Source organism: Salminus brasiliensis, chromosome 15 (genome assembly GCF_030463535.1).
Source record: "Salminus brasiliensis chromosome 15, fSalBra1.hap2, whole genome shotgun sequence".
Taxonomy (NCBI): domain Eukaryota; kingdom Metazoa; phylum Chordata; class Actinopteri; order Characiformes; family Bryconidae; genus Salminus; species Salminus brasiliensis.
The window spans coordinates 30,801,716-30,813,435 of NC_132892.1; the positions used below are offsets into that span (position 1 = coordinate 30,801,716).

The window sequence follows — 11,720 nt, forward strand, 5'->3', positions numbered from 1 at the left end:
TTATAAACCAGCACTGAAGAACCGAGTGGAGGCTAACACTAATGCTAACACACACACACGCAATACAAACCCCAATCACACTCAGCACATTCATCCACTATAAACCAGTTATCACACACCAGTAGACCAACAACCACAGATACCAGTCCAGAGTGTGTACCACTACACACACACATACACACACAGGAAGTGATTAGACTGCAGTGTTGTAAAGGAGCTGGGAGCTGATTGGTCAGGGAGGAGATCAGACTGGATTATAAGATTATAACATTATAAAACATCATTTTAAGAAAAGTCTGGACTAAACTAAATCAGTCAGTCCAGAAAGTCTGAATTTTACTGAACCCATTAACCAGCAGCTTGTCTGATCTAAACTGTGGGGCTGGATTATTATTTATTTTATTATTTATATTTATTATTATATTTTTATTGTAAGTAATTCTACATTTTTTTTAACAGATGTATAAATGAAGTTCAAAAGCTTTGAGGACTAAAGCCGGTCTAGTGCTAATCTCCACTGTTCTGAATCATCCAGCCCCTCCATTCCTTTCCCCTTGTGTACACATTATCTACAGGATCGTATAACTGAGGACATTAGCAGCAGGTTTTATTATAGCAGGATAGCAGGACATGCCAAACACCGCTCATTTCAGTCTGAATAGGAGACCCAGATCACCTGCTTTTAGTTAGATCAGCAGTCAATCACTGCAGTTATTCTGGCTATGTAATAATCCAGTGACTCAGTTGATCTTATTAAAGCTACACAATAAGTAACTGAAGGAGCCCATCTGCTTCTGCTTAGATACACAGTCCATTATTACACTCAATCAGGAAATCGCTGGACTCTGATTTTCTGAATATCTTGTTACAGGGATCATAAAAAGGGATGCTGATGTTGCCAACAATGAGGGAAAGGGAAGGGTCAAGTCTGCAAATCATTTCATGCTAACTCTGGTTGAGCTAGTATCGCAGCACTGCAAGCTTCTCTTCCAGTTGAGTTAATGATCTGGTCAGGTGAGCAGGATGTTACCTGAAGCCTCGGCCTCTATCTCCACTCTGCCGTCTGTCTTCTCGTTATCCACGGAGAGCCACTCCTCCACCAGGAAGAAGTAGGAGCTTCCTGTCTGCAGGTCCTTAACCAGAACATACTGCAGCAACCAGGCTGGAGAAAGACCTGAGAGAGAGAGAGAGAGAGAGAGAGAGAGAGAGAGAGAGAGAGAGATACAGTTAACGGTTTAGCTCTTCCCCCAGTGACTATATAGATCATATATATTATATATATAGTCAACTGTTCAGCTCCTCCCTAGTGACTATATATATATATATATATATATATATATATATATATATATATATATATACACACAGTTAGCTGTTTAGCTCCTCCCCCAGTGACAAGACAGATAATTTATTATATATATATAGTCAACTGTTTAGCTCCTCCCCCAGTGACTATTCAGATCATTATATATATAGTCAACTGTTCAGCTCCTCCCCAGTGACTATATATATATATATACATATACAGTTAGCTGTTTAGCTCCTCCCCCAGTGACTATACAGATCATATATATCATATATATAGTCAGCTGTTCAGATAGATCATATATGTTTCATCTCTCTTTATTAAGAGCACCTTTGTTGTCGTGCCACACACGGATCTTCAGCACGCTGCCCAGGCTGGTATCCGTGGCGATGTGGAAGATGTCCAGGCTGTTGCGTGTGAAGGCTCCGACCCGGTCTAGGTGACGGTGCCCACTGCGGCCCTCACTGCCATGGAGACTGATCCCTACATGGGCAGTGGTGCCTGAGCGGGGCATGGGAAAGACAGAGAGTGAGTTATTGGGCAGAATGCGGGACGGCCTTATTATTATTCATTTTTAATATTCCTGAAATGAAATTAAAGCAAAGCAGAAAAATAACAAGGAAGCTTCCTGAATCAGAAATGAGCGACTGATTGACTGTGTGAAGGAACGCAGTGGGATATAAATCTTAAACCTGAAAATTGAATGAGAATTTAAATTGCTGTTTTATTGCTCTGTTATACAGCGTGTGATCAGGGCTCGGGGACAGAGGCTCCTGATGAGAACTGTGTGTTCTACTATAGTACACACATTTTTACAGAAACCACTTTTCCTTATCTGATGGTGAAACCTCGAGGGTGGTCTGACAGAGATGCTGGTAAAGACAGATATCAGATATCACTGATCATAAATAAATATAAGTTATTTTTAAGAACTGTAATGTTTCTTTAAATGACATCCTAGCTCCATAAACCAGACCAGTAACCTGAGCCAGCATGAGGAGCCGGTCCACTTCATATTACTTACCAATATAGTAAAACCACTGAAAACACCAGAGGGCGCCTGTGAGTGGGTCTGTTACTTGGTGCTGATTGATCACATTTACAGCTACTGAGTGCTGACTGATCACTATTACAGCTACTGAGTGTTGACTGATCACTATTACAGCTACTGAGTGCTGACTGATCACTATTACAGCTACTGAGTGCTGACTGATCACTATTACAGCTACTAAGTGCTGATTGATCACATTTACAGCTACTGAGTGTTGACTGATCACCATTACAGCTACTGAGTGCCGATTGATCACATTTACAGCTACTGAGTGTTGACTGTTCACTATTACAGCTACTGAGTGCTGACTGATCACTATTACAGCTACTGAGTGCTGACTGATCACTATTACAGCTACTGAGTGCTGACTGATCACTATTACAGCTACTGAGTGCCGATTGATCACTATTACAGCTACTGAGTGCCGATTGATCACATTTACAGCTACTGAGTGTTGACTGATCACTATTACAGCTACTGAGTGTTGAATGATCACCATTACAGCTACTGAGTGTTGAATGATCACCATTACAGCTACTGAGTGCTGACTGATCACCATTACAGCTACTGAGTGCCGATTGATCACATTTACAGCTACTGAGTGTTGACTGATCACCATTACAGCTACTGAGTGCTGACTGATCACTATTACAGCTACTAAGTGCTGATTGATCACATTTACAGCTACTGAGTGTTGACTGATCACCATTACAGCTACTGAGTGCCGATTGATCACATTTACAGCTACTGAGTGTTGACTGATCACCATTACAGCTACTGAGTGCTGACTGATCACTATTACAGCTACTGAGTGCTGACTGATCACTATTACAGCTACTAAGTGCTGATTGATCACATTTACAGCTGAGTGCTGACTGATCACATTTACAGCTACTGAGTGTTGACTGATCACCATTACAGCTACTGAGTGCTGACTGATCACCATTACAGCTACTGAGTGCTGACTGATCACCATTACAGCTACTGAGTGCTGATTGATCACTATTACAGCTACTGAGTGCCGATTGATCACATTTACAGCTACTGAGTGTTGACTGATCACCATTACAGCTACTGAGTGCTGACTGATCACCATTACAGCTACTGAGTGCTGACTGATCACTATTACAGCTACTGAGTGTTGACTGATCACTATTACAGCTACTGAGTGCTGACTGATCACTATTACAGCTACTGAGTGCTGACTGATCACTATTACAGCTACTAAGTGCTGATTGATCACATTTACAGCTACTGAGTGTTGACTGATCACCATTACAGCTACTGAGTGCCGATTGATCACATTTACAGCTACTGAGTGCTGACTGATCACCATTACAGCTACTGAGTGCCGATTGATCACATTTACAGCTACTGAGTGCTGACTGATCACTATTACAGCTACTGAGTGCTGACTGATCACTATTACAGCTACTGAGTGCTGACTGATCACTATTACAGCTACTGAGTGCCGACTGATCACTATTACAGCTACTGAGTGCCGATTGATCACATTTACAGCTACTGAGTGCCGATTGATCACATTTACAGCTACTGAGTGTTGACTGATCACTATTACAGCTACTGAGTGTTGAATGATTACCATTACAGCTACTGAGTGTTGACTGATCACCATTACAGCTACTGAGTGCCGACTGATCACTATTACAGCTACTGAGTGCCGATTGATCACTATTACAGCTACTGAGTGCCGATTGATCACTATTACAGCTACTGAGTGCCGATTGATCACTATTACAGCTACTGAGTGTTGACTGATCACTATTACAGCTACTGAGTGTTGACTGATCACTATTACAGCTACTGAGTGCTGATTGATCACTATTACAGCTACTGAGTGCTGATTGATCACTATTACAGCTACTGAGTGCTGACTGATCACTATTACAGCTACTGAGTGCTGACTGATCACCATTACAGCTACTGAGTGTTGACTGATCACCATTACAGCTACTGAGTGCCGACTGATCACTATTACAGCTACTGAGTGCCGATTGATCACTATTACAGCTACTGAGTGCCGATTGATCACTATTACAGCTACTGAGTGCTGACTGATCACCATTACAGCTACTGAGTGTTGACTGATCACCATTACAGCTACTGAGTGTTGAATGATCACCATTACAGCTACTGAGTGTTGAATGATCACTATTACAGCTACTGAGTGTTGACTGATCACCATTACAGCTACTGAGTGCTGACTGATCACTATTACAGCTACTGAGTGCTGATTGATCACTATTACAGCTACTGAGTGCTGATTGATCACTATTACAGCTACTGAGTGCTGACTGATCACTATTACAGCTACTGAGTGCTGACTGATCACCATTACAGCTACTGAGTGCCGATTGATCACTATTACAGATACTGAGTGTTGACTGATCACTATTACAGCTACTGAGTACTGATTGATCACTATTACAGCTACTGAGTGCTGACTGATCACCATTACAGCTACTGAGTGCCGATTGATCACTATTACAGATACTGAGTGTTGACTGATCACTATTACAGCTACTGAGTGTTGACTGATCACTATTACAGCTACTGAGTGCTGATTGATCACTATTACAGCTACTGAGTGCCGATTGATCACTATTACAGCTACTGAGTACTGATTGATCACTATTAGTTACTGAGTGCCGATTGATCACCATTACAGCTACTGAGTGCTGATTGATCACTATTACAGCTACTGAGTGCTGATTGATCACTATTACAGCTACTGAGTGCTGATTGATCACCATTACAGCTACTGAGTGCTGATTGATCACTATTAGTTACTGAGTGCTGATTGATCACTATTAGTTACTGAGTGCTGATTGATCACTATTAGTTACTGAGTGCTGATTGATCACTATTAGTTACTGAGTGCTGAATGTTTGGTGAACAACAGACAGTTCTGCTAGTGAGGGCTAAATAGTTGTTGTTAGAGTTACTAAGTGCTGAATGGTGAATGGTTCCCTCACCTGCTCCTCGTGTCCAGCCGGTCTTGACCTGTATTTCGTATTTGTAGAGAGCGTCTTTCCCACACAGCGGAACCACGGAGGCCCGTCTCAGATCCATCTGATCCAGCTTCCTAAGCACAGCACCCGCCACAGCGTAACACAGCACACATATCACACACACCAGCACCACCACCAGACTGCGGCCCGGAGACATATCCTGACACACACACACACACACACACACACACACACACACAGATTTAGAATGTACTGAGATCGATGTTTATATAAATGTCAATTAGGAAACCCTTCCTATAGTTATTACACATGATTTAATAATACTCTGTTTATCATAATTCATTACTCATGCATTTTTTACCTGTTATATGGCATAAAAATCTCTCCATGGCCGGAATGAGCCGGTAGCATTGGTTGATAGAAGTAATTATAGCTACATGGATGACACTGTATAAAGCAAGAGTGTACGACCCATGCCAGATTTTTTATTTAATTTACAGGCTTTTATAAGTGTTGTGAATATATGATGCATTAGGAAGCGTTATTGTTGTATTTATTATTGTGCTTTATAGTTCGTATTTTATTGCTAATCTTACATTTATAAAATGGATAAATTCTTTACTTACAGCAGAAGTCAGTGTAAACGCCCCGCCCCACATTTTAAGTATTTCTATTGGTCAGTTCAACTGACAGATTCAGGTGATGGCAAAATGACGATACGTTTTTTACAAATAAGCAAAAATAGCAATGTGTTTTCTTTGTAAACAGATCATTCATTTATTATATATAAATATATATTCTGTATTCTGTGCTGACTTGGTACAGATCAGTTTTCCTACTGTGAGGGACTTTGCACCTTCACAGCTGTGAAGTAATGTGATGTGACAGTAAACCTGATTTGATTATATATACATATTTTCTTTTGTTTAATTTTTCTCCCAATTTGAAACTGCCAAGTAATCCACTAGCAATGCTCCTGAAAGTAGGAGGATAAAGACCTAACACACGTCTCCTCCGATACATGTGTGGCATCGCTGGCTCCACCAGTCCAGCCAGCCAATAGAAGCCTGTGCCGGCCAACATCGCACCCAATTGTGCTCCCTCAGACTCCGGCTACTGATGGCAAAGCGGCAAGGCTGGGGGTTTGAACTTGTGACCCGCAGAGCCACTCTGAGCCCATTTTAAATGTAGAATTGTCTATTTATAATTTAATAATTGCATATAAAAACTAAATGAAACTACTCTCCCACCATCTCCCCGTCTGTCTAACACTCACGTGGATGACGAAGCTGACGGTATTGGAAGGAACGAAGAGGCTGGCGGCAAAGGCGGTGAGGTGGCGCGTGCGGCAGACGGCCTGGCCCGCGCTCGTCTGGGCCAAAGGAACGATTCCGTCCGTCAGCCAGAGGCGAGCCTGCTCGCTGAAATACTGGCACAGAGCCGTGAACACGCTGACCTCCAGCTGCACACGCACCGGCCAGTCAGCGCTGCAGCCCCCCGACACGTTAATGTAGTAGTCCCGCGTGGTGTCGTACACACTGCACGGACACACAGCGAAGACAGAGTCATGAAGTCGTGAAGCAATAGCATTCAGAATAGCAGTGTTTATATACCTCATACACTATTAACCCCTTCATGCACAACAGTGAAGGTTGCAATGTGGCCAGCTCTGAAAACTACCGTCAGAGTTCAGTTCAGGCTTGTGGAGAAGTCAACAGACTCACACCGAGAGTTTTAAAGAAGCATAAACATGAAGGAGGCGAGTCGTCGGTTATCTGGTGAACGAAGCAGCTAAATTTGTTCTGGACACTCGAAAAGACTTTAAAAAGTGCTTAAATCATTCATTCAGAATAATCCCCCTCGCACTGATTCATCCTCACCCCATCCTCACATTGATTCATTCTCACCTCAACCTCGCATTGATTCATCCTCATACTCACCTCAACCTCGCATTGAATCATCCTCACCTCAACCTCGCATTGAATCATCCTCACCTCATCCTCACATTGATTCATCCTCACCTCATCCTCATCTTGATTCATTCTTACCTCATCCTCACATTGATTCATTCTCACCTCATCCTCATCTTGATTCATTCTTACCTCATCCTCACATTGATTCATTCTCACCTCATCCTCACATTGATTCATTCTCACCTCATCTTGATTCATTCTTACCTCATCCTCATCTTGATTCATTCTCACCTCATCCTCACATTGATTCATTCTCACCTCATCCTCATCTTGATTCATTCTTACCTCATCCTCACATTGATTCATCCTCATCCTCACCTCAACCTCGCATTAATTCATCCTCACCTCAACCTCGCATTGATTCATCCTCACCTCAACCTCGCATTGATTCATTCTCACCTCATCCTCATCTTGATTCATTCTTACCTCATCCTCATATTAATTTATCCTCACCTCATCCTCACTGCATGATTATGCTTCTGACTGTTTATCATTCTCATTCACATTTTCATCTTTTATGGCTTGATTCCACATTTACCTTTTTTATTGTTTTTATTCCTGTTTTGATTTTTATTATTATGCAGCGTCAACATTATATAAATAAAATGTAATTCAATAAATGGTGGTAATAATAATAATATTAATAATACTGGCAGATAGTTAATGTAATGTAATGTAAATGTAATAGTGGTTAGCAGGTTGGCTGGAGGCTGGACAGCTGGTCTGACACAGGTGGCAGGGGAGCCCGGCAGTCAGTCTGGTGGGTGGGAGGCGGACATGTACCCAATAACCCTAATGCAACAATTTGCCTGCAATACACAGTTCCCTCCAGAGCAGAGAGCTGTTCCACAGCTAATTCTTGACAGGAATACCCAGCAAATGTAACCAGTCAGTATCTGGTTCCACCCCCTCAACAATCAGTGGTTTGAGCGCTAGCTTATTGACCACAGGGTTTGGCAGTTTTGATGCCAACGTTTGCTAAGCTGCCCACTGTAGGGCCCTTGAGCAAGGCCCTTTCCCCTCCTCCCTACTCTAGCGGGGCTGTAGCACGGCTGCTAGCATGACCCTGAGTCTCATTGTGCTGCACAGGTATGACGACACGTTAATATTTCTTACAGTGGAGACAGGAAGAACGTGTAGGCCTGGTGATCCAGGTTCTGCCCTCGCGTCATGTTGAGTGTGATGCGTTTCCTGTCTGTGCTGTTGTGCTCGCTGGGCCATCTGGAGGTGTGCAGGTACGCTGTGATTAAAGGGTCCGGGTCATGCCCATCTGCGGAGTCTACACACACACACACACAAACAGAGGTGTTAGCGTCTGATGAACATTTAGGATAACAGCCTGCTTCAGCTGAGGGTCAGTGTTTGGACAGTATTCCCTCTAAAGGTCAGAGAGAGGGGGAGGCACTCAGAAACACCGTCTAGAGGATAATAGAAATGCAGATGCAGAAAATAACAACAACCTGCTGACAGTAAATTTACTCTCTTACTCATTTAAACATGAAGAAAACAGACTAGACCTGTACACCTACTATCTACACACACACAAGTATGCAAATATAGCCCAGCAGCCTCAGGTAATGTTTAATGAGGAAAAATCTGATCTCTGTGCTTCTTGATTGTTGGTGTCAGAAGGGTGTCAAAGGTCTCCTGGAATTTTCAGCACAGCAGTCTCCAGAGTTCCTCAGAATGGTGGAATAAATGTATTGAGCAGCAGTTCTGCAGACTGAAACCTGCTTTGTTGATGAGAGAGGTCCACAGAGAACGGTCAGACAGGTTGGAGCTGATAGAAAGGCTACAGGAACCCGGATAACCACTCTGTACAATTGTGGTGAGCAGAAAAGCAGCTCAGAATGAGGAACATGTCCAGCCTTGAGGAGGATACAGAGCTACAAGAGCAGAAGCCCAGGTCAGGATTCACTTCTGCCAGCCAAGAACAGAAAGCTGAGGCTGTAGTGGATCAGAACAGGCTCAGTTAAAGACCGGAGAAACTTAGCCTGGTCGGACGAATCTGGGTTGAGGCTCAGAATTCTGGCTGAGGGTCAGAATTTGGAGCCAACAGCATGAATCCATGGACCCAACCTGCCTTGTGTCAACTGAACTCATCAGTGTCCCTCAGTGCTGGTTCTTGCCTGTCATCAGATCTGAATCCAACAGACACCTTTGGGTAGGAGCCTAACCCAGCATTAGTGTAGTATAGTGTAGTATAAAGACCCACAAGCCTGATCTTGAAGAACAGCATCAGGTATCTGATTATGGCTCCGCCTAGTGGACATGCTGTAACCTTACCCTCCACTACGGTGAAGTTGAGCTGGATGTAGACTCCAGCCTGCCTGTTGGTGTTCCCCGTGCTGACCGTGATGATCACCGCGCTGCAGCGACTGACGTTCACCACTCCGGCTGGCTGCAGCACCTGCCCCGCCCTGTCTCTGTCCAGCCCCGCCGTGCCGTTGTTGATGGCGACCGTGATGGCCTGGCTCTCGTCCAGGTCTGAGATGGGAATCTGTGTTCCGTTGACGGTGCGGAACTCCATGGATGCCACCTCAGTGGACACGGTGTAGTTGGGCACGTAGTTGAAGGGGAAGGGGTTGGCCTCCACCTGGACGGAAAAAGCATTTTTAGCATTTCGACATTCTTGCTTTTCGACTGGTTTTAACCCAGTATGAATCTGCAGTGTGATTAGTGTTCTACTGTCTGACAATAGTAACTGTGGACTGGTTTTAATCCAGTATGAATCTGCAGTGTCATTAGTGTTCTACAGTCTGACAGTAGTAACTGTGGACTGGTTTTAATCCAGTATGAATCTGCAGTGTGATTAGTGTTCTACTGTCTGACAATAGTAACTGTGGACTGGTTTTAATCCAGTATGAATCTGCAGTGTGATTAGTGTTCTACTGTCTGACAGTAGTAACGGTGGACTGGTTTTAATCCAGTATGAATCTGCAGTGTCATTAGTGTTCTACTGTCTGACAATAGTAACTGTGGACTGGTTTTAATCCAGTATGAATCTGCAGTGTGATTAGTGTTCTACAGTCTGACAGTAGTAACGGTGGACTGGTTTTAATCCAGTATGAATCTGCAGTGTCATTAGTGTTCTACAGTCTGACAGTAGTAACGGTGGACTGGTTTTAATCCAGTATGAATCTGCAGTGTGATTAGTGTTCTCCAGTCTGACAGTAGTAACTGTGGACTGGTTTTAATCCAGTATGAATCTGCAGTGTCATTAGTGTTCTACAGTCTGACAGTAGTAACGGTGGACTGGTTTTAATCCAGTATGAATCTGCAGTGTGATTAGTGTTCTCCAGTCTGACAGTAGTAACTGTGGACTGGTTTTAATCCAGTATGAATCTGCAGTGTCATTAGTGTTCTACTGTCTGACAGTAGTAACTGTGGACTGGTTTGAATCCAGTATGAATCTGCAGTGTCATTAGTGTTCTACTGTCTGACAGTAGTAACTGTGGACTGGTTTTAATCCAGTATGAATCTGCAGTGTCATTAGTGTTCTACAGTCTGACAGTAGTAACTGTGGACTGGTTTTAATCCAGTATGAATCTGCAGTGTGATTAGTGTTCTCCAGTCTGACAGTAGTAACTGTGGACTGGTTTTAATCCAGTATGAATCTGCAGTGTCATTAGTGTTCTACTGTCTGACAGTAGTAACTGTGGACTGGTTTTAATCCAGTATGAATCTGCAGTGTGATTAGTGTTCTACAGTCTGACAGTAGTAACGGTGGACTGGTTTTAATCCAGTATGAATCTGCAGTGTCATTAGTGTTCTACAGTCTGACAGTAGTAACTGTGGACTGGTTTTAATCCAGTATGAATCTGCAGTGTCATTAGTGTTCTACTGTCTGACAGTAGTAACTGTGGACTGGTTTTAATCCAGTATGAATCTGCAGTGTGATCAGTGTTGTCCAGTCTGACAGTAAGGATTGTGGACTGGTTTTAACCCAGTATGAATCTGCAGTGTGATTAGTGTTCTACAGTCTGACAGTAGTAACTGTGGACTGGTTTTAATCCAGTATGAATCTGCAGTGTGATTAGTGTTCTCCAGTCTGACAGTAGTAACTGTGGACTGGTTTTAATCCAGTATGAATCTGCAGTGTCATTAGTGTTCTACTGTCTGACAGTAGTAACTGTGGACTGGTTTTAATCCAGTATGAATCTGCAGTGTGATCAGTGTTGTCCAGTCTGACAGTAAGGATTGTGGACTGGTTTTAACCCAGTATGAATCTGCAGTGTGATTAGTGTTCTCCAGTCTGACAGTAGTAACTGTGGACTGGTTTTAATCCAGTATGAATCTGCAGTGTGATTAGTGTTCTACAGTCTGACAGTAACGATTGTGGACTGGTTTTAACCCAGTATGAATCTGCAGTGTGATTAGTGTTCCTCAGTCTGACT

The 11,720-nt window shown here is 43.1% G+C and overlaps 1 protein-coding gene across 1 annotated transcript in view; it reads right to left on the minus strand.

Annotated features, from left to right (window-relative positions):
* pkd1a (polycystic kidney disease 1a) overlaps window positions 1–11,720 on the minus strand; it is a 117,412-nt gene that overhangs the window by 25,407 nt on the left and 80,285 nt on the right. Inside the window, 6 exon segments of the mRNA XM_072657900.1 lie at window positions 1,031–1,174; window positions 1,637–1,807; window positions 5,354–5,549; window positions 6,627–6,888; window positions 8,440–8,602; window positions 9,610–9,919. Coding sequence (XP_072514001.1) covers window positions 1,031–1,174; window positions 1,637–1,807; window positions 5,354–5,549; window positions 6,627–6,888; window positions 8,440–8,602; window positions 9,610–9,919 — 1,246 coding nt within the window.